At 47.9% G+C, this 24,657-nt stretch overlaps 1 protein-coding gene across 1 annotated transcript in view; it reads right to left on the reverse strand.

Moving 5' to 3' along the window:
* The window catches only part of DHX29 (DExH-box helicase 29), a 980,951-nt gene that overhangs the window by 916,165 nt on the left and 40,129 nt on the right, over positions 1-24,657 (reverse strand). Inside the window, exon 2 of the mRNA XM_078675085.1 lies at positions 3,974-4,047. Coding sequence (XP_078531211.1) covers positions 3,974-4,047 — 74 coding nt within the window. The remainder of the gene's footprint in view (positions 1-3,973; positions 4,048-24,657) is intronic.

Raw genomic sequence — 24,657 nt, forward strand, 5'->3', positions numbered from 1 at the left:
CGCACACTCCCAATGTCACCCTGCATAGTCACACACTGTTTACCCTGCACACTCACACAATGTGCACCCTGACACACTGTCTCCGCAGTCACTCTGCACTCACTGTCACTCTGCACTCACTGTCACTCTGCACTCACTGTCACTCTGCACTCACTGTCACTCTGCACTCACTGTCACTCTGCACTCACTGTCACTCTGCACTCACTGTCACTCTGCACTCACTGTCACTCTGCACTCTGCAGTCACTCTGCACTCTGCAGTCACTCTGCACTCTGCAGTCACTCTGCACTCTGCAGTCACTCTGCACTCTGCAGTCACTCTGCAGTCACTCTGCACTCTGCAGTCACTCTGCACTCTGCAGTCACTCTGCACTCTACAGTCACTCTGCACTCTACAGTCACTCTGCACTCACTGTCACTCTGCTGTCACTCTGCACTCACTGTCACTCTGCTGTCACTCTGCACTCACTGTCACTCTGCTGTCACTCTGCACTCACTGTCACTCTGCTGTCACTCTGCACCGCCACTCTGCACTCTGCACCGCCACTCTGCACCGCCACTCTGCACCGCCACTCTGCACCGCCACTCTGCACCGCCATTCTGCACCCCCACTCTGCACCCCCACTCTGCACCCCCACTCTGCACCCCCACTCTGCACCCCCACTCTGCACCCCCACTCTGCACCCCCACTCTGCACCCCCACTCTGCACCCCCACTCTGCACCCCCACTCTGCACTCTGCACCGCCACTCTGCACCGCCACTCTGCACCGCCACTCTGCACCGCCACTCTGCACCGCCACTCTGCACCGCCACTCTGCACCGCCACTCTGCACCGCCACTCTGCACCGCCACTCTGCACCGCCACTCTGCACCGCCACTCTGCACTCTGCACCGCCACTCTGCACCGCCACTCTGCACTCTGCACCGCCACTCTGCACCGCCACTCTGCACCGCCACTCTGCACCGCCGCACCGCCACTCTGCACCGCCACTCTGCACCGCCACTCTGCACCGCCACTCTGCACCGCCACTCTGCACTCTGCACCGCCACTCTGCACCGCCACTCTGCACCGCCACTCTGCACTCTGCACCGCCACTCTGCACCGCCACTCTGCACCGCCACTCTGCACCGCCACTCTGCACCGCCACTCTGCACCGCCACTCTGCACTCTGCACCGCCACTCTGCACCGCCACTCTGCACTCTGCACCGCCACTCTGCACCGCCACTCTGCACTCTGCACCGCCACTCTGCACCGCCACTCTGCACCGCCGCGCCGCCACTCTGCGCCGCCACTCTGCGCCGCCACTCTGCGCCGCCACTCTGCGCCGCCACTCTGCACCGCCACTCTGCACCGCCACTCTGCACCGCCACTCTGCACCGCCACTCTGCACTCTGCACCGCCACTCTGCACCGCCACTCTGCACCGCCACTCTGCACCGCCACTCTGCACCGCCACTCTGCACCGCCACTCTGCACCGCCACTCTGCACCGCCACTCTGCACCGCCACTCTGCACTCTGCACCGCCACTCTGCACCGCCACTCTGCACTCTGCACCGCCACTCTGCACCGCCACTCTGCACCGCCACTCTGCACCGCCACTCTGCACTCTGCACCGCCACTCTGCACCGCCACTCTGCACCGCCACTCTGCACCGCCACTCTGCACTCTGCACCGCCGCACCGCCACTCTGCACCGCCACTCTGCACCGCCACTCTGCACCGCCACTCTGCACCGCCACTCTGCACCGCCACTCTGCACCGCCACTCTGCACCCCCACTCTGCATCGGGTATTACTAGTAGCGGAGAGGAGAGAGTGCAACCAGCGATGGCAAGAAAATAGGAGGGGCGGGGGGAGAGTAGAAAAGAAGGGAGGAGGTGAGACGAACTAAGAAAGGAATGAATTGCACACTTAGGATGGCGAGTCTCTTTATACAAGCTGCAGCCAAAGTGCAAAAAAAGGTATGTCAAGGATTTACAACGAAGTGCAACATTAAAACACACACAATGTGTTCACAGCCTGTGTTTTTTGCAAAGTTCGGTCTTGGCCTCAATTACGAAACCAAAAAAAACAAATATAGCTTGGAGTTGCAGTTCGGTTTACCTTACCTGAACTTTGAAATAAGAGTTGCGTGTGGAAGCCCAGTCTGAACTGGAACAGTTTAGATCAGCAAGGGGTGTGTTCCATCATGGTGAGGATCCGAGTTTGTGATCCGGATGAGTGAGGCTGATGAAGCCCTTTCCCGGCCTGGCATGCAGCAGCTGCGCGCTGAGCGCTGCTGAATGGTGAACGCGCCCGGCCATCTGGATTCACTTACGGAGGCACCCTGACAGCTCCTAATTATAATTAATGTACTTCTTTGCGCGAACACGAACGAAAAATGCCCAAGATGGCGGAACAAAACTACATTTACCCTATCACTTCAAGCCTATTAAAACGACAACACAACGAAGACGAATCACTGGCCAGATGACAGAACACGCTAAGGAATGTGTGGAATTTGTCTCGCCAAAGCCCTAGGAGATACTTTTTTTTCTCTTCTTTAACATTAGGATCTCGAAACTCCTCTCACTTTCAGTGGGGAGGAGTCCGAGCCCTAAAAAGGATTTTAGCATTTGGAAACTCTCTCTAGATCGGGCTCTCAGACAATAGGCCAGATGGAAGGGATAAAAACCAACTCAAGGTCCAACATTTACACCCCCACCTGGTTTTAACCAGCACAAACTACATTACTGAACACAAGAGCTGAATGCAATCGCTGTCCTTTGCAGACCGTGCAGGAGCGATATCAGGACTGGCACCATAAAAATACCCAGATCAGTTCAGCGACACTCTAGCTTCAACAATACAATATCCATGTAAGATTCCTACTGTTTTAAAGGGCACCTACCATAGACAGTCCATGATTAAAAAGTATGTTGCGTACATTGTAACTTCAACAAAAATACAATAAAAAAACTCAATTAGAACACTCTATGAGATTTTGATTTTTTAAGTAGTTGTTGGGTTAACATTGAAGCATACGAGTTTTATACCAGTGCTACCTGAGGTAAAATGCAGCCACAGGTATTAAGTAATCAGACTTACCATTCATCGGAAAGGCATGAGTGTGGTGTACTCTATTCTATGACCAGTATGGAAGGGATGTGTTTTTAGGGAAACTACAGATGGCAGGAACTAGTTTTGTAACATATGTAGTACCAAAGATGGTTAACCAAATCACTGTGTTAATTGTGGACTGCTTTCTTTATCTACCATCATGTGGTACTTTTAACATGCAAAGTTTTGTTGTGTAGGCTAGGCGTATAGTAGGGGGCAGCAAAACCGCTAATGAATAATGGTAAGTGAAAAGCAAGGATAGGGCTAATCATCACATCCTGCCAGGCAATATGATTCAGGATCAACAGATGGACGATAAACAAGAGTTGCACTGGGGATATTGGAACACAACTATAAATAGAACATTCAAATTCAAAAAAATCATCCCTCTTGTTCAATGAAAGAAAAAGTATTGTGACAGAAGGCTATCTTGAAAGCACCCTCCAACAAAACCAGGTTCATGTGGAAAGTGGTATTAAATTCACCTTGAATAACAATTGGCAGGCTTACTCACCCTCAAAAGTAAAACAATGGTAATTCATAAGAAACAAAACGGACAAATATAAGCAACGCAGATTAATAATGGAAAAAATATGCTTCAAGACATACATCTCTAAGTATAAAATTGTGGAAGAACATCGAACACATTACTATGTAATTGTTACGGTACATACTTAGAATATGTTCTAAAACATTAATAACAAACTGACCACGTAGAAGAAATACCAGAGTATTTCGATGCCACATTCACATGTATGGGCAGAATACCATGCAAAGCATTCAGGGTCATTTAATTAATATTTCGTTCTCTTGGATTAAAGAAAGAAACAAAGAAACAAAGAAACAAAGAAAGAAAGAAAGAACGAACAGTCACCTTCAAGATGGATTTATCCCTGTTTGCTGCAGACTTCGAATCAGCCGGGGATGCAAAACTGTAGGTTTTCTGACCTATAGATCCAAAAACAAAAATTAGTTAACATGGGGTGGGTCAAAATACATTCTTAATGATAGTGTGGTGATTATATCAATATCTTATCAACAACAAATATATTAAAAGATTAATGCATTGCAGACAATATTTGAAATTAGTAGGAAGCATGACAGGAATATCAATTCTACATAAGCTGACCATGTTCATGCTAATAATAATAGTCTCCTATAATATTACCTCCCTTTGCTTCACAAGTGAGTACATTCATCAAAGGCTAAGAACAGAACTGAACATCCATCATAGCTGCCAACAAAAGCAGAGAGCTTGTGGGTCCACAAATCAAATGAGTGCTAGCCCTTCAAAAGGTGACTGATGGACTAAGAATACGTTGATGCATTAACCCCTTCGATGCTCATGACGGAACGGTTCCGTCATGAGCATCAGTTGGCCTGTGCACCGTCATGAGCCCGTTGGCTCATTAGAATGTTCAGCACAGCGCAGGAATCTGGTTGCGCTGATGTGGTTAATGTGGGGTAAGCATCTACAACAAATGGAAGACATTTTACAAAAATATTCTACACAATGGATAGGAAAACATTACCATGGGCTGTGGAATTGGCCCACAACACAAAACGCTCACAAAAGGCTTGTGATAAATCACAATTGAAAGTCTTGCAGTTTACTGCAATCAGAAAGCTGACGCTGTATATGGTCTACACCCATGACACCCACATGCTCGTCTAAGACAAGTACTCAAGCATGTAAGACAACAACAATCAATAAGAGGTAGAGCAACAGAAACGTCACTCGACGAGTTACAACAAAACATCTACTGGAAGAAACCACATTGTTAGTATGTGCCATGTAAAGCAAAAAAAGAGCTCTCTGCATCTAGATTGTGGAGAGTATGCTATATCTTTTAAGGAAAAAAGGCAGCTGTGAAAGCTGGATGGAAATTCCATCAGTAAAAGGAAGGAGCCGCATAAAAGGAGGGTCATATTGTCTTCTGGAAAACTGCTTAAGCTTCCAACCTAGATAATTACTGAGCTTTTCTGGTTTGGTGGAAAACAAAACAAAAAAAAACATATTTGCTCCGTTTTACATCATTTGAACTTAAGGATTCAAAGAATTTTAAAACCAATCCGGAAATAAAACAAGTAATATAAACCCCTAATAGGTAGTGGTCTTCAAATTGGGATGGGAAATGGGAGCAAACTAGAAAATAGCATTTGAGAAATGTTTCAAAGGCAAACAATAACAATGTCAGCATACATGTATGCATCTATACTAACGGGTTTAATGTGCTTATATTTATTTTGGTATTTTGCAAAGGGAATACCTACACTTTGAAGCTTCTCTAGATAAAATGCCAGATTTTCTCCCTGGGTGATATCTGTTAAATGGGTAGATGGAATAAAACTACTGTTGAGACTAGCTGGGAAGGCACATCTCAAAGAAAAAAAACTTCAATGGAGGATGTGCCAGTGTATTATCGAGGCAGAGTTGTACAGGATGAGTTAAAAAAGCCCTTTAAGAAGAAAGTTATTTTCAAACGGTTTTATAAAGCAAGTAGCAATATGATGTATGCAATAGTGCATTAATGCCAATATGAGACAAATATAACAACCTGGCCAAAATAACAAGTTAGCAGATTTCCTTCTTTATTTATCTTGCATGGCCCATTTCCCAGCTACCTAAACAATACCAGATTCTTTTCACAGTCATTCATGCCCATGCCTAAAAACAAACACACAAAAAACACACACAATCTCATTAATAGATGGGATGAGCTTTATTATGAAGCTGATTGAAATCTAGGCAATCAGAATGATCGCTACACAGACTCAAACATATTTGTGGTGTAACATGGAAATAAAGTGAATTTATGGAAAGACCCCCGAGTTCATTAACATCATAATAGAACAAACATAACGCTCAGAGAGACAGGATGTTCCTCTAACCACCACCTTTTTCACACCTATTCAAGGCTGAGAGCTGGCAGATTATGATCATTAGTATTCTGACAGTTCTGGCATAAAAGGGTAACTTTCTAAAAGTTACTTTTCCTTAATATATATATTTTTTTAAATCAGTCTTTGCCGTTGAATGGGATTTTAATAACGATTAAAAAGAGTGGTTTGATTATTTTTTATAGTGGACCCCTTTCCAGAGATACAGTTTTGATATTTAATCTTGCTTCACAGTATTCCTATATGGGCCAGTCAGCTTTCCTACACTGAAAATAGCTTTTGGGGGCTAGTCACTGTAAAGACATGCTAACTAGACATTTCTACAAACCCAACTTGTGAATACCATGCACCCTGCCTTGTCAAGGCCTATACAGAGCGACTCAAAATATAAAGGGTAGGTTTGGTTTTTACCTGTCAAAAGGAGTTTACTTTACAGGCTGCAGTGCATGTTTTTCACTGTTACAGTCAGGCTACAATAGTGGGCCGGAAGCCATGATTTCACTGCCACTATAGTAGATGGCACAATAGGTGCTGAAGTCCACTACTGGCATTTAGATTCTAGGCCCTGGGTACATTTTGTGCTCTATGCAAAGGATTTATAGGGAATTTGGAGTTTGCCAGTTAAACCTATTAAAATATTTAGAACAGGCACTTTGCTACTGATTCGTATGTGTAGAGTTCACAGAGTTTTAAAAGTAAGAATAATTTATAAAATAAGTGTCTCTGTAGCTAAGGGAATGTGGTCTACAATCAAATAGGACTTCTTTTCCACTTAGTCGTTCTCTTTCTCTTCTTCCTAACGATTCTTCTCTTCCTGCTCATGGTCCTTCTCCTCATCATTTTCCTGAACCCACCCACCCCTCTAGCAAAATCCACACTTCCTGGTTATTCTCCTCCTCATTCAACCACACCTTCTAAAATTGGCCATGCCTGATAACTTTTACCATCTTTACATTGTTTCTGAGAGAGAAATTGATTCCTCTCTCTGACCTCTGCGCCCTAACAAACACAAAAACAAATCAAACTGCTTTCATGAATTCACTATTTCCTGCAGCTGCTGGAGTGCTCGTTGGGTCACAATGTTCTGACCACATTAGCCTGTATTTGAAAGAACTGATTTTAGTGTTCACTACTAAGGTGCCTACAATTTGTACATTACTTGTCTTACCGCTTGGTTTACGTCGTCCATACTGGGCAGGCCTAGAAACTTAGAGTACAGAGAAATTAGAGGTCGAGACCTTAAGGTTCTTTAGAGTCAAAACCTCCAAGAGTGCCTTTTCAAGCTTAGACATCTTGGCATAGAAAAGTTTTTCCTCCTCCTCTCAGAACAGTTTGTGATTTTTTTCAAGAAATTCCTATAATCTTGGTTCGCATGCTCACCTTTTAGGTATGATTTAATCAGCTGTAAAATCCAATTTTATTTTTATTTGCCAATGAACAACCAGCCATTAAAAAGGATGCAAATGTGATGCCGGTAGTTAGGCGATTGTATGCTACTTCCACGAAAATGAGAGATCCGTGAGAGGCAGGGACATTGCGGGAGGCTTCTAAAGCTACTATAAGCAGTGAAAGCGTATGAGCGCACGCAGGGGTCCTGAAGTCGCTGTGCACGTGGCTGGACAACAGAGAATAGACGGAAAACACTAGACCAACAGTATGCCCAGAGCCCAGAGCCCAGACCACAAGCTTCTGGTGGAAATGAGAGAATGCCACACAGAATACACCAACACAGCTGAGCAGGAGATGCTGCATATGTCATGAAGATGGAAAGCAAGGTCGTATGGGGAGGACGGGATGCCGGGGCGCTCACTAGTCTCAAAGCTAGCCAAACCCAGATAGCAAACACATGTCATAGAAATAGAGACTGCAGACGGAGCTAGATGCTATAACAAACAAGGAAGGTGGATTTTCTATTATAGATCTGCACATCAAATCATGCCCCCTGGTTATAGCAGTAACTCTTCCAAATGTCTTGTTTGCAGATTCTAATATTGAGCGCAGCAATGGTGTTGGATACTTATCCACCTCAAGCACCAAAGAAGACTTTCCGCCCACGAACAACGTGTCAGATTGTCAAATTAATATACACAAAAACACCAGCGCACATCAAGTATAGTAACTTTCCTCCTCTGTGAAGTAAGCACTATTTTTCTCTCAATTCACAATCTTGTGGGAATACTCTTTTCCAGTCCAAGAAAATCACGTGGTGTAGAAAGTTCAGATTATATTTCTTTTTTAACAAACACAATGCTCCACAGCCGACGTGCGTTTTGCCCTTGGCGGGCTTCCTCAAGGCTTTTTTGCAAAGTATAGAACAATATATTCATCTAAATGTAGGCTTGTCCAATTGCACAGTTATCTGTATAAGATTCTCCCCGCCTACCTGAAAGACACCCGGGAAGTCCTGAACCTGATCCAAGAAATCAATGAAGAAAACACCAGACCAATTGAGCTACTGGTTACCCTTGATGTAGAAGCTCTCTACACGAATATTTCCCAGGATGCTACAATCGATAGGGAAACTACTGAACCAAGCTGAGCTTGCCACCAATACACCAGCGGACTTCATCCTGGCCTGCATCACCATCGTGCATACAAAAAAGGATCTTTAGAAGGAAGAAAAACCAGGTTGTTCTCCACTCGACAATCAATTAAAAAAAACATAAAGACCTTGTTTGCAAGGCACCTCTTTTTAGGCCAAACAATTTCAAACGGAGGTAGGGATTCATAAATTGTAAATGCTGTATACTCCTCTCTTATCCATCATGAGGTAGTTACCAACCGTTTTTTTGCCTTCACTTAAAGCTAAACGGTTTCTACAAATGGCAGTCACCACATTTTTTTATATTTACATGAACATACAAAAGAAATTGTAAACAGTGCAAAAAAGACTCAAAAATTCAAAAAAGTGTTGACCGACAAGATGACCCCTCACGTGCGCACCACCAAACGAGCTCACTGGTTGGTACTCACCAGTTGTGCCCACTTTTATCATCATTGGTAGTCATCTAGTCTCAAAAAATAATAAAATTAGTGTCAAAATCAAAAAGAAAAGTATAACCTATGGTGCTGTGAAGTGAAGAAATCAGACCCGACAATGCGACCCTATGTGATTAAAATTGAAAAAAGTGCACTTTACTCAGAACCAACTTTATTATTCAAAAGTGCACTCTTTCAAATTAAAAGCGGTTGCTTATCATGCATACTGTTTCTTACTGCGCCAACATGTTTCATTGCCACATCAATTTTGGGGCAAATTCTTCAGGGCAAGCAAAGTCACTAAGGCACCAGTATTGGACATAGAATTCACTGTTCCTGGGGACTGCCAAAATGTAAAAACAAGGAAAGGACACACCCCAATTTCTCTCACAACCCCTATTGGATCAAGGAACCTTATGATACACTTATCTTAAGATTTATATTTACCCTCAAAGAACCACTGTTCCACGTACCAGCTCTATCTGATTAGGTCACACAAGAGGCTCCGTCTGGGAGTCCTCTCGGTGGATTGAACATTCCGCTGTAATATCAATCTGTAAAATGATACATATATTATTTAAAAATGAGATTATAGTGTTCAGGAAGCTTTTTGCTGTGTTATTGGAACAAGGAAATTCTCATTGTACACAGGGACCCTATTTAACCACACATGTCGGTGTTGGTGCCCCCCTTGAAGCTGTTTTTACCATGCACCCCACGCACTGCCATTGTCATTGCACATTTGTAGCCAGCTGATAATTGTGAAGCTGAGCCTATAACGCTCATCATTATTATTAAAAAAAAGAAAGCACAATTCTGCTTATCAATTATCCAGATGTAATGCTCGTCTTTACAAAGGTGCACCTTCAGCGTGTCACAGTATCAGAAAACGCATCTCATTTTAAACTCTACTCACTGTTTTAAAAAAATTGTTTGAAAGCAACACACACGCAATACAACAGGTAATATCGTAACCCCATTTATGAGTGTAGCACGACACTCATTAGCTTTTAGCCTCATGTTACCTCCCCCGTACTCCTTACCGCCCGGGGCCTCACGGAGCTCGTCTACTTCTCCGGTCGTCTCTCCCGGCCGGACGCCTCGTATAGGAACTTCCGAGAGGCAGTCTGGTCACGTGGTGAGGCGACACGGAGGCAGCGCCATCTTTGAAAAGGTTCTCAACATCTGCGATTCCTCTATTTCCAACACTGGATGTTGAAATATTACAAGTGCCTTTTTGAGAATACTGATTTTTCAAAAGATTTAAGTATCTACTCATAAAAAACTCATTAGAAACTTGTGTTATTGATCTTTAAACGCTCCATCAGGTAGTATGTATATAGATGAATACTACACATTATTCTCAAGAAAGGACATTATTCTCAGAAACCCTGTCCTTAGACACAGCCCTGTTGTTTTCTGCCATCAATTTCAAAAGCAATCTATGCATATGTGTAAATCCTATTTTCATGGGTAAACATAAAGAGATGTGAGACATTAAGTGATTGAAATGTCTTCATATTCCTTCTATTTTATACAGTATTACATTAGTTCTTATAGTAATAATATACTCAGAGGGTGTGAGAACAGAGTCCCTTCACCACAGCCCTACCATACATACAATTCAGTGTCATTTTTTTGTATGATCTACTCAAGGTAGCAAACTGCACTCAGGGACATCAAAGAGTAGTCATTCCACCCATCTAGATCTAGGGGGAGCTTGTTATCTGACATTATTCCATTCTATAAAATCATTCAGCCCGATCTTATCACTCTTCTCCTGAAAAATCCAGCGGGCTTCTTTGGAGGTCGGGCATCACCATCGCCCTAAAGAACAACGTCTTCCAGTACAGGACCACGACCTACCACCTAGTACAGGGTACCTCAATGGGTAGCACCTTCGCGCCCAGTCTGGCGGGTCTGTGCATCTCACATTTTGAATCTGCCCACATCTTCACGGATGAGAACCCCTTCCATCAGAATCTCATCACGTGGAAGAGGTACATCAACGATGTGCTTATCCTATGGAATGGCCGGGAAGAGACATGTGCCAGGTTCCATGATTGGATCAATCGTCTCAATCCCCACTTACACTTCACGATGACAACCTCAGGAAAAGAAATCCTCTTCCTGGACAAACTAATCACCCTCGATGATGGCCAGCTCCAAACCAAAACTTTTTAAAACCCGACGGACCGCAACAGGTTGCTGAGTTTCAAAAGCTACCATCCTAAGGCACTCTGGGAAAATCTACCCTATGGCCAATTTCTCAGGATAAGGAGAAACTGCAGCAAAGTAATGGACCACGACGAACAAGCCGAATGCCTCAGCAAAAACCTACAGGAATTAGACTATACCATGGAAATTATCCGCAAGGCAAAAAAACGCGCAAGGAACAATCACTGACATGGCCTGCTGGAAACCAGATCTCATCCAACGAACGAAGCCATAAACTGTGTCACTACTTTCATGCCTTTATCTAACCAGATCAAAGGGAACATCAAATATGGCTTGGTTGATAAAGCACCAGTGTTTCTCAGTGCTGGGTCAGGACCATTCTATCATGTAGCGGAGTTGCGCTGCTTGGTAGTCGTGATCTAGGTGGGGAATTCCCAACCCTTCCTATTTCATGGGCCGATAGGCTTGTTTCTTCACCATAAGAGCCCTTTTGCCGTCCCAAATGTAAGACCCTATGAGTTGTTGCATTCAGTCAAGCACATGTGGGGGTTGTTGAAGTGGCAGTGTCCGCATTACATATAGTATTTTAGGTAGGAGAGTCATTTTAATAGCGGACAGTTTTCCCAGCCAAGAGAGGGAGCCTCCCTTCCAAGACTGCAAATCAGTTCTAGTTACGGACAAGAGTGATTCATAGTTACGCTCCACTGTGGTTTCGAGAGTGGAGTAAATATGGATGCCTAAGTTTGGGACCCTTTGTGTAGCCCAAAGGATGGGGAATTGGCGTTCAACCGGAGCTCTGGATGTCTATGTGATAGTAAGGCCCAGTAACTGTGTTTTCTGAAAATTGACCTTAAAACCAGATACCCGCCCAAAAATGTCTAATTCTTGCATCAGCTGAGGAAGATAGGTGAGTGGTTGCAATCATCACGTCGTCAGTATACATAGCCAGCTTATGTTCCCTGCCCCCACATATGAACACCTGCTATTTGAGGGTTGCCCCTTATCTTCTCTGCAAACAGCTCCATATACAGCGCAAAGAGATGTAATGAGAGGGGGCAGCCATGCCTAGTGCAATAGTGAAAGGGTTCAACAGCACCCCATTAACCTTAACTCGTGCCATAGGGTCGGTGTAACTACATCACACCCATTTTTGAAAGCTGTACCAAAGACTGGTCCTATCGAGGACCAGGCGAACATATGGCTAATGAACCCAGTCAAATGCTTTTTCATCTTCGACTGAGAGTAGAAGAGCTGGCGTATGGGAGCAGTGATACTTATCGATAAGGTGGCAAATGCCTTTGGTGTAATCATAACACCCTTGCTTGGGAATAAAACCTGCCTGATCCGGGTCTACTAGGCCTTGCATATAGGGGGTTAGGCGCGCCACCAGAACAACTGGGTAAATCTTGGCATCTATGTTTAGTAAAGAAATGAGGTGATAGGATGCACAAAATTTGGGGTCCTTGCCGGGTTTAGGGATGACTGCGATAATAGCATTCCTCATCGTGTCGGTGAGGGTTTCTGATGTGCTGAAGAAATTAAAGACAAAACAACAACAACAGGTGATGGACAGAATGCAGAACAATCTCATACATTCACCCCAGTACAGAGATCTGGGCCTAAATCCATCGTTTTTTTGCTCACCGTGCCTTTCCAGTTTGGACTCAGCTATATGTAAATAAGTCTTGACCCTGTGCCCCATGGTAACAGTCCAGCCCGAACTGCTAAGCCAGGTCCTCCCTGGACTGGAAACAAGCATCCAAGGATCGGTTTCGGGCTTTCAGCCCTCTTCAGCATGGATAGCTTGATACCAGTGGCATGGAGAGCACGGGACTCACGTCTGAGCATACCCGTCCCACTCGGGGTGACAAATGCAAAACAACAGGTGATGGACAGAATGCAGAACAATCTCATACATTCACCCCAGTACAGAGATCTGGGCCTAAATCCATCGTTTTTTTGCTCAGTTGTTTTGCTCACCGTGCCTTTCCAGTTTGAACCCAGCTATATGCAAATCAGTTTAGACCCTGTGCCCCATGGGAACAGTCCAGCCCGAACTGCTAAGCCAGGTCCTCCCTGGACTGGAAACAAGCATCCAAGGACCAGTTTCGGTCTTTCAGCCCTCTTCAGCCTGGATAGCTTGATTCCAGTGGCATGGGGAGCACGGGACTCGCGTCTGAGCATACCCGTCCCACTCGGGGTGACAAATGCAAAACAACAGGTGATGGACAGAATGCAGAACAATCTCATACATTCACCCCAGTACAGAGATCTGGGCCTAAATCCATCGTTTTTTTGCTCACCGTGCCTTTCCAGTTTGAACCCAGCTATATGCAAATCAGTCTTGACCCTGTGTCCCATGGGAACAGCCCAGCCCGAACTGCTAAGCCAGGTCCTCCCTGGACTGGAAACAAGCATCCAAGGACCGGTTTCATGAGGCACAGGGTCAGAGCTGATTTGCATATAGCCAGTGTCTAACCCAGGGTGGTGTGGAGTGCAAAAAAACGATGGATTTAGGCCCAGATCCTTGTACTGGGGTGAATGTATGACATTGTTCTACATTCTGTCCATCAACTTTGTTTTATGCAATTTTCACCCTGAATGGGCTGGGTATGCTCAGACATGAGTCCCAGGCTATCCACACCACTGGAGTCAAGCTATCCAGGCTGATAGCCAGAAACCGGTCCTTGGATGCTTGATTCCGGTCTGGGAAAGACATGGCTTGGTAGTTCGGACTGGACTGTTCCCATGAGGCACAGGGTCAGAGCTGATTTGCATATAGCCAGTGTCTAACCCAGGGTGGTGTGGAGTGCAAAGAAACGATGGATTTAGGCCCAGATCCTTGTACTGGGGTGAATGTATGACATTGTTCTACATTCTGTCCATCAACTGTGTTTTTTTCAATTTTCACCCCGAGTGGGCTGGGTATGCTCAGACATGAGTCCCAGGCTCTCCACACCACTGGAGTCAAGCTATCCAGGCTGATGTAGGCTGATAGCCAGCAACCGGTCCTTGGATGCTTGATTCCGGTCTGGGAAAGACATGGCTTGGTAGTTCGGACTGGACTGTTCCCATGAAGGAACTCAGGTACTGCTTCTACCTTCTGGTTTTAGCGCGCTGCTACGAGCGCTCTGTTTTTAAATTTCCTATTTTTGTTGGTGTATGCCAGCGTTTATTTTATTTTTTCTCTGCTTTCTGCAGGACCTTGGTAAAGAGTTCCCACATCCCTCTTACCGCATTTAAAAGCAAAACGCACCGCCGCTTTGGCGGGTCCGGGTCCCGAGGGTGGTCCAGTTCTTCTGATGTAGGCGCCATCTTGGATTGGGGCTTTGGCGCTTTTGGCGGGCGCCATCTTGGAGCGTATTGACGCTCGCTCGGCTCCAGGGAACGCCTATTTAAGGCGGACTCGGTCACTTCGACGGCGGTCAGGTACTGCTTCTACCTTCTGGTTTTAGCGCGCTGCTACGAGCGCTCTGTTTTTAAATTTCCTATTTTTGTTGGTGTATGCCAGCGTTTATTTTATTTTTTTCTCTGCTTTCTGCAGGACCTTGGTAAAGAGTTCCCACATCCCTCTTACCGCATTTAAAAGCAAAACGCACCGCCGCTTTGGCGGGTCCGGGTCCCGAGGGTGGTCCAGTTCTTCTGATGTAGGCGCCATCTTGGATTGGGGCTTTGGCGCTTTTGGCGGGCGCCATCTTGGAGCGTATTGACGCTCGCTCGGCTCCAGGGAACGCCTATTTAAAGTCGTCCTCTCCGCGCAGCGGGAACGCGCAGCGGGAACGCGCAGCGGGACGCCGTCGCTTAGCCGGAGTCGTGCCTGAGTCCTGCCCGTCCGCGCTAAGGACGAGCAGGACTCGGGCCAGGCCCTGCTAGTGCGGTGTGGGGGCTGCCGATCCCAGCCATGTTGGTGTACTCTAGCGAAACTCTGTGGGACATGGGACGTCGGACTGTAAGTTGCAGCCTTCCCCCTATACATCCTTTAGCTGGCCCCTACCATTGTGCCTGCTGCCGGTGGACTTTGGATCATCCTACCTCCATTGTACATACTAACCTGGTGGCGGATCTTTGTAGCAATCGCCCTGAGCATGCCCTCCGCATCTTCAGTCTCAATGCCAGGTCTCTGGTGCTACATCACCAGGCCGTGCATGACCTGTTACAGGATGAGGCCCCGGACATCGTGGCCATCACAGAGACGTGGCTGAAGGATGACGATGCGGCCATTATCAATCTGGCTTTCCCCTCTGACTTTTCTGTCTTTACCCTTAATCGATCTACTAGGGGAGGGGGTATTGCTCTTGCTATTCGATCCAGCTTTACCTGCAGCTGGTCGGCCCGGACCATTGCGGGATGTGAAAGTGCGGTGTTTAAGATTCTAGTCACCCCACATTTTTCACTCTCGGGGATGGTGGTTTATCGTCCCCCCAGGGAGCGAAGTGGCGTTTAGAGCTGCCTTTCCCGATGTGGTCAGCTCCTTGGTGGTAGGCTGTCCCAATTTCTCTATCTTGGGGGACCTTAACCTACATTTCGATAAACCTAACATCCCTACGGTCAGTGGCATTCTTGCGGACTTGGAGGCCCTTCAGCTGGTGCAATTGGTTCGACAGTCCACTCACACCGGTGGCCACACTTTAGATCCTTTTTTCACCAACTTGGCAGATGCTTCTGTCACTGCCGTCTCACCCCTTGGCTGGACAGACCATTCTTTGGTTGCCATCTGTATCCCCTTGCCGGGAAGGATCATTATCCCCCCCGCAAAACTGGTCGTAAGGCGGCATTGGAGTAAACTACGGCTGGAGGACTTTCATCGTGTCCTCGTCGCGGAGCCATTAGATCCTTTTGTAACTGTTGACGCAGGTTACGATGGGTTCTGTGCTTGGATCTCCAAGGCGCTCGACGCCCTTATTCCTCTTACCGCTTGTAAGATCAGTTCTAGGGACTCTAGTCCGTGGTACGACGGCGCCTTACGTGCACTCAAGGGTACCTGTAGGCGAGCAGAGAGGGCTTGGCGGAAGGCGTACGATATTGGGAAAAAAGTTATTTATCTCGCCTCTGTCAAATCTTACCATCGGGCTGTTTGCCGAGCTCGGGCAATCTACTATACTGCCGAAGTTGGCAACAGCTCCAACCCCTCTAAAACCATCTTTAAATTGTTGAAGGATCTTTTAGCTAAACGACCCTGTGCTCCGACGTCTGGCTCAACCGCTCACTGTGAGGCCCTTGCTGTGTTTTTTCAGGATAAGGTCCAAAACATCTATAAGACCTTCCCTTCTACAGGGCCTCCAGTGGAGTCTCCGATTAACATCTATGGAGATACCGTTCTGCACGCGTTGCCCCCGTTGACATCTGAAGGGTTTGACATCCTGGCAAAGCAGGTTAAATCGGGGTCCCCCGCTGACCCGCTTAGTTCGACTCTTTTTAGAGAGCAGTCATTCGTGGGACGGACCGTGGTACACTCCTTGATCAACCTCTCGTTGGAGTCCGGCACGGTTCCCCTTAGCTGGAAGCGGGCGGTGGTTTCTCCCATCTTAAAGAAACCCTCACTGGACCCAGATAAGCCAGAAAATTATCGGCCTATTTCCCTGCTCCCTTGGCCAACCAAAGTATTGGAGGCCCATGTCAACAAAGTTCTTTCGGCCCACCTCATCCAGGCTAACATCTTGGACCCCACCCAGAACGGCTTCCGTGCTGGTCACAGCACGGAGACCGCCCTTCTCTCCATGGCGGAACATCTTCGCACGGTGATGGATGCGGGGCAGACAGCGGCGCTCGTTTTATTAGACCTGAGCGCCGCGTTTGACACTGTTTCTCATCCCATCCTGTTGCATCGCCTGGAGGAGATTGGGCTGGGCGGCCCGGCCCTCCAGTGGTTCCGGTCCTTCCTTGATGATCGTTTCTTTAGCGTTGCCCTGCCACCGTTCCAGTCCCAATTCCATCCTCTGAAACAGGGGGTCCCGCAAGGCTCCTCGCTGAGTCCCACGCTGTTCAATCTTTACGTGAGACCGCTGGCTGAGGTCGTCAAGCAATGGGACATGACTATGGTCTCATATGCTGACAACACTCAGCTAGCGGTTACGATCAGCGGTGATGCGGACCGGGATGCCCCCAGGTTTCAGAGTGGACTCAGGGCGGTGGCAAGCTGGATGAAGAACAACTGTCTCCAGCTCAACGCTAAGAAAACAGAGATCATGATCGTCGGTAGGAGGGCGGAACTGTGGGGGGACAGGTGGTGGCCTGCTGAATTGGGGCCGGTCCCCTGTCCGGTCACTGAACTAAAGAACTTGGGAGTATGGATGGACCCCGCTCTCAGTTTTGTGGGCCATTCGAAGAAAATCGCGGCCTGCTGTTTTGGCATCTTGCGGTCGCTGCGTCCCATTCTGAAGTTCTTTGACCATCGTACCAGGCAGCTGATAGTCCAGGCTACTGTGTTATCTCGCCTGGACTATGCAAGCTCTCTCCTGGTAGGGACCAATTTGGCTGAGATCACCCGCCTCCAACGCGTTCAGAACGCCGCGGCGAGAGCCATTGTTGGCTTACCTCGAACGAGTTCTGTCTCCGGCACACTGAGATCACTGCACTGGCTGCCTATCAGGGCAAGAATTCAGTTTAAAGTGCTGTGTCTGGCGTTTAAGATTCTGAGGGGAGGGGGTCCTCAAATCCTTGCAGATCTTCTGTCCTGGTATGTACCTACCTGAGATCTGGGGGCCAAGCTCTCGCCGTGATCCCTCGATACAGGCTGTGTCGGGTTGGTGGCCGATCCTTCCGGGTCAGAGCAGCCGAGCTTTGGAATTCCCTCCCTGTTGAATTGCGGTTATTAGATGATCTTTTAGCTTTTCGTAAAGCTTTAAAAACCTTTCTGTTTTAATAAACTTCCTTGCTTTTACCTGTTGTGTTCCCTGTAGGTGTTGCATATTTCCTGCCATGCGCCAGGACGCCCCTTAGCTGGGGCAGCTGTGCGCAATACAAATATGTGTAACATAACATAACATAACATAACATAACATAACATGAGGCACAGGGTCAGAGCTGATTTGCATATAGCCAGTGTCTAACCCAGGGTGGTGTGGAGTGCAAAGAAACGATGGATTTAGGCCCAGATCCTTGTACTGGGGTGAATGTATGACATTGTTCTACATTCTGTCCATCAACTGTGTTTTTTGCAATTTTCACCCCGAGTGGGCTGGGTATGCTCAGACGTGAGTCCCAGGCTCTCCACAACACTGGAGTCAAGCTATCCAGGCTGATGAAGGCTGATAGCCAGAAACCGGTCCTTGGATGCTTGATTCCGGTCTGGGAAAGACACGGCTTGGTAGTTCGGACTGGACTGTTCCCATGAGGCACAGGGTCAGAGCCGATTTGCATATAGCCAGTGTCTAACCCAGGGTGGTGTGGAGTGCAAAAAAACCGATGGATTTAGGCCCAGATCCTTGTACTGGGGTGAATGTATGACATTGTTCTACATTCTGTCCATCAACTGTGTTTTTTGAAATTTTCACCCCGAGTGGGCTGGGTATGCTCAGACGTGAGTCCCAGGCTCTCCACACCACTGGAGTCAAGCTATCCAGGCTGATGAAGGCTGATAGCCAGAAACCGGTCCTTGGATGCTTGATTCCGGTCTGGGAAAGACACGGCTTGGTAGTTCGGACTGGACTGTTCCCATGAGGCACAGGGTCAGAGCGGATTTGCATATATCCAGTGTCTAACCCAGGGTGGTGTGGAGTGCAAAAAAACGATGGATTTAGGCCTAGATCCTTGTACTGGGGTGAATGTATGACATTGTTCTACATTCTGTCCATCAACTGTGTTTTTTGCAATTTTCACCCAGAGTGGGTTGGGTATGCTCAGACGTGAGTCCCAGGCTCTCCACACCACTGGAGTCAAGCTATCCAGGCTGATGAAGGCTGATAGCCAGAAACCGGTCCTTGGATGCTTGATTCCGGTCTGGGAAAGACACGGCTTGGTAGTTCGGACTGGACTGTTCCCATGAGGCACAGGGTCAGAGCCGATTTGCATATAGCCAGTGTCTAACCCAGGGTGGTGTGGAGTGCAAAAAAAACGATGGATTTAGGCCCAGATCCTTGTACTGGGGTGAATGTATGACATTGTTCTACATTCTGTCCATCAACTGTGTTTTTAGAAATTTTCACCCCGAGTGGGCTGGGTATGCTCAGACGTGAGTCCCAGGCTCTCCACACCACTGGAGTCAAGCTATCCAGGCTGATGAAGGCTGATAGCCAGAAACCAGTCCTTGGATGCTTGATTCCGGTCTGGGAAAGACACGGCTTGGTAGTTCGGACTGGACTGTTCCCATGAGGCACAGGGTCAGAGCCGATTTGCATATAGCCAGTGTCTAACCCAGGGTGGTGTGGAGTGCAAAAAAAACGATGGATTTAGGCCCAGATCCTTGTACTGGGGTGAATGTATGACATTGTTCTACATTCTGTCCATCAACTGTGTTTTTTGAAATTTTCACCCCGAGTGGGCTGGGTATGCTCAGACGTGAGTCCCAGGCTCTCCACACCACTGGAGTCAAGCTATCCAGGCTGATGAAGGCTGATAGCCAGAAACCGGTCCTTGGATGCTTGATTCCGGTCTGGGAAAGACACGGCTTGGTAGTTCGGACTGGACTGTTCTCATGAGGCACAGGGTCAGAGCGGATTTGCATATATCCAGTGTCTAACCCAGGGTGGTGTGGAGTGCAAAAAAACGATGGATTTAGGCCTAGATCCTTGTACTGGGGTGAATGTATGACATTGTTCTACATTCTGTCCATCAACTGTGTTTTTTGCAATTTTCACTCCGAGTGGGTTGGGTATGCTCAGACGTGAGTCCCAGGCTCTCCACACCACTGGAGTCAAGCTATCCAGGCTGATGAAGGCTGATAGCCAGAAACCGGTCCTTGGATGCTTGATTCCGGTCTGGGAAAGACATGGCTTGGTAGTTCGGACTGGGCTGTTCCCATGAGGCACAGGGTCAGAGCCGATTTGCATATAGCCAGTGTCTAACCCAGGGTGGTGTGGAGTGCAAAAAAACGATGGATTTAGGCCCAGATCCTTGTACTGGGGTGAATGTATGACATTGTTCTACATTCTGTCCATCAACTGTGTTTTTAGAAATTTTCACCCCGAGTGGGCTGGGTATGCTCAGACGTGAGTCCCAGGCTCTCCACACCACTGGAGTCAAGCTATCCAGGCTGATGAAGGCTGATAGCCAGAAACTGGTCCTTGGATGCTTGATTCCGGTCTGGGAAAGACACGGCTTGGTAGTTCGGACTGGACTGTTCCCATGAGGCACAGGGTCAGAGCGGATTTGCATATATCCAGTGTCTAACCCAGGGTGATGTGGAGTGCAAAAAAACGATGGATTTAGGCCTAGATTCTTGTACTGGGGTGAATGTATGACATTGTTCTACATTCTGTCCATCAACTGTGTTTTTTGCAATTTTCACCCCGAGTGGGCTGGGTATGCTCAGACGTGAGTCCCAGGCTCTCCACACCACTGGAGTCAAGCTATCCAGGCTGATGAAGGCTGATAGCCAGAAACCGGTCCTTGGATGCTTGATTCCGGTCTGGGAAAGACATGGCTTGGTAGTTCGGACTGGACTGTTCCCATGAGGCACAGGGTCAGAGCTGATTTGCATATAGCCAGTGTCTGACCCAGGGTGGTGTGGAGTGCAAAAAAGCGATGGATTTAGGCCCCGATCCTTGTACTGGGGTGAATGTATGACATTGTTCTACATTCTGTCCATCAACTGTGTTTTTTGCGAAGAAATTAAAGAGGCAATTGAGTATGGGGGCTAACCTGGGGAAAAAGTTTTATGGAAATCAGCTGTGTAGCCATCCTGGCCAGATGCTTTTCCAGGTTTCAACAGGGGTATCGCTGTCAGTGCTTCCTCTAGTTGGATGTCTCTTTCCATCCTTGTGGAGTTGATGGAGGGAACTCGTTCCATTTGTAGGGTGTCGAGGTACCACTGGGCAGAGTCTAAGTAAAGCGTCTCCGCAGTGTACAGTGTAGAATAAAAGTGTTTGAATTCTTATGCCATTTGTGAGTCCTGATAGACCCTGTCGCCCTAAAGTCGTTCCAGTTCAATAATTCTCTAAGAGTTTGTAACCGTAGATGAAGCGCTAGGAGGCGCCCTGCCTTTTTAACCCATACGTAGTAGCGCTGCTTAATACGTAGAGGCCCATATTCCACTCCATCTAAATTCAGATTTTTAAGGTCCTTGCAAGCCACTGTCAGTTGCCATCTTACCCTATGGGAGCCTCTACTTCCTTTAACAGGTTTTCTAATTGGTATCTCTTATCTCTCGACGGTCCCTATTGTGTTTAGCTGAAATGCCTATAAAAGTACCCTGTAGAGTTGCTTTCAGAAAATCCAGAGAAGTGCAATGTCGGAGGTGTCATTAAATTCAAGGAACATGGCTATTGACTTGTCAACTTCGGTGCACGTTGAGTCGCATTGAAGCACCTTGGGATTCAGGTGCCAGGCGCTAATCTGGGGTATTGGAAGGAATGCAAAAAATTATGGTGATAGGCAAGTGGGCAGGTAGTGCAGCAGACTCTATTCCAACGTCCGTTATTGTCGATGTCAGGCTGGGAGATGGAAGCAAGAATTCTATTCTGCTATATGTTTGATGGACAGCGGAATAATAGGTATAAGCCCTTTCCATTGGGATGGGGCCTGGGGGGGATGGGGTCCGAACACCAGACATCTACAAGCCCCATATCAGTTAACCACTGGAGACCTGTCATTGTAAATGCTTCAGTTAGTCCCACTCTTTGAGCTGATCTGTCCTGGGGATGTCATCACCCAACCTACAGCATCTAGTATAAAGGATTCCTGGTGGTCACAGGGGGCATATACTGTGGCTATTGTGAATGTAGTGGACTGTAGAGAGATACGAAGCAAAAGTAATCTGCTCGTATTCTCGGCTTGTGTTTGGAGCACCCTGCAGAGGAAATGAGTAGGCAGTACGACTGCAACACCAGCTCGCTTGTGTGAGCCGGAGAAAAAAAACTGGCGATCAAACCAACAAGAGCGCATTCGATTTCACTCTTTCTTATGACGTGGGTCTCCTGTAGGAGATCTTATTTGGAATCTCTGATTATGGAAAGAAGAACTAAATGCTTCACAGGGGCATTAGGGTATCGGACATTGAGACTAAGTATTTTAAGCATGTAACGGGTAGTCATTATATATGGCCTACCAATAGGAGTGATCACAGAGCAAATGATGTACACCCTCCAGCCTATGCCTTGTGTTGGACTTGGCCCTGCTTGCAGGGTCATCCCGGAACTTTTTTGCCTTCCCCCTAGTTTTTTCCTAACATGAAATTGGTGGTTTAATAAAACACAATAAATATGTAGGTTTGGTGTGGTTGAAGGGAAAATAATAAATGCTGCGCAATGGTGTACGCAGGTTGATTTACACTGTTTTGGAAGTGTCACTTTCCACAGTCGCCATTTTGGTGTGCTTTGTGCCTGCCTGCCTGCCAGAGGTGGGTTGGCGGTCTAGTGCTCGAAGTGACAGGGTACTCTACACCTTCCCCCCGCCAGCTCCGCTCCGCCAGCCTCGCCGTCACCACCGTCCCACGGATCCGCAGAACCACCACGAGAGGAAGATCATTCTCCTACCTGGCCGCCAAGACATGGAACTCCCTCCATGCACACCTACGGCTGACCCAGGACCATCTCACCTTCAGGAAACACCTCAAGACCTGGCTATTTGAGCAGTAGCGCCCCCCCCCCCCCTCAGCGCCTTGAGACCCTCGCGGGTGAGTAGCGCGCTTTACAAATGTATTGATTGATTGATTGATTGATTGCTTCCCTGCCTGCACACTAGCGTCTTGTGGGCCCTATTGTCTTGATTGCCAGAAGGGGAGCGCTATCCTTTCATCCCTGAAGCTTTTGGTGCTTCCTAGCGCCCGTTGTGCGCTATATTTAAATTCCTCCGCATTGTGGCCGTTTTTGCAGCAGAGCGGGGCCCCACCCTGCGTTGCCGTATTTTTGCATATTTAAACAGAGGGTGCCCACCTCGCGTGCTGCCAGGGAGAACTGCCTCTTTTAAAATACAGTGGGAGCCTACCCTGCGTCTTGCCGACTTTGGGCAGGAGCCCACCTCGCTTTACCCTTCATCATAACGGGAGCCTACCCCGCGTTGTGTGCATTCATGCGGGTGCCCACCCCGTAATAGTTTTATTTGAAAGCGCGTGCCCACCCCACACTTCACCACTGCAGCCTGAACCGCCCAAGAGCACCAAGAACCGAAGCTGGCGCCCGTGCCTGGTGTGGGCAGGGCCGGAAGGAGCATCTACGGAAGCCAGGTGGATCGGAGGTAAGGAAGGCGGGGCCCACATGTGCCGGTGGGAGCCCTGCGTGTCGCCGCCAGGAGAGCCCCGCAACTTTGCTTACTTTGAAACCGGAGCGGGAGCCCACCCCATCGGCTCGTGCCCCTGCCGTCGAGAGAAGCCGCTGGAAAGGTGCTGCTGCTGGCAGGGCTCCCGTGTTGGAGAGGAGAGCCCCGCATGTCCATAAAAGCAGCAGAAAAGGTGAGCCGGTTGCAGCAAGAGGCCCCTGACTGCCGGTGAGTGGGGCCTGCAAGTCTAGGGTCGGGGTGCCCCGTTGTGCCTATTTCCCCCCAGTGGGGCCGCACCTGCGGGCCGCTGCAACGGTTGGGCATTTTCTTTGGACTTTAGAGTCCCAGTGGGGGCTCTGGCGGCACGGTGGTGCCAGGTGGCATTTCCACAGCCGCGCCGCAGAAGCGGGCAGATGCCATGCTTTGGGCCATTTTTACTTTCAGAGTCCCAGAGGGGGGTTCCAATCTGCCGCTTGCCAGCGCTTATTTTTGGTCACGGCTGCACTGCATTTGCGGGCAGCCGCAACGGGAGGCATTCCTGAGTTCTAAAGTCCCAGAAGAGGGACTCCAACTTGGCCAGTGACTGGTGGGCCTCATTGTGCACAGCTGCGCCGCACAAGAGCGGGAAGTTGCAGTGTTTTGGGCATTTCCAATCTTAAAATCCCAGACGGGGGACTCCAACGTAACAGTGCTGACATTATTCCGCACAACTGCCCCGCCGGCCAGTGGGCAGTTGCAACGTGGAGGCAATCCTTCTTTGGGAGTCCCAGAGTGGGGCTTCCCCGGCGCAGTGGCACCAAGGGCTAATCTACAGCATTGGGGGCAGGGGTAATGTGTGCAGCTTTTCCTTGAGGGATTTACGCTGCTGACTTTATGCCTAATGAACATGTGCTGAGGACTTATGCCCAATGCTAATATGATTAGGCCCAATGTACTGCATGATGTGATTTATGCAGGTGATAATGGCTAATGTCATGCACAATGTGTCTAATGCGATGATGTCTAACGTTATTACCATGATGTTTTAGGGTTATGCCCACTATTAATGGTGTTTATACTAATGAGATGCCTAATAGGATGTTTTAGGTTACGCCTGATCTCATATGTTCCTGCTTAATCCTTCATGCTACTGAGGATGCCTAATGTACA

Source organism: Lissotriton helveticus, chromosome 2_1, assembly GCF_964261635.1.
Source record: "Lissotriton helveticus chromosome 2_1, aLisHel1.1, whole genome shotgun sequence".
Lineage (NCBI taxonomy): Eukaryota > Metazoa > Chordata > Amphibia > Caudata > Salamandridae > Lissotriton > Lissotriton helveticus.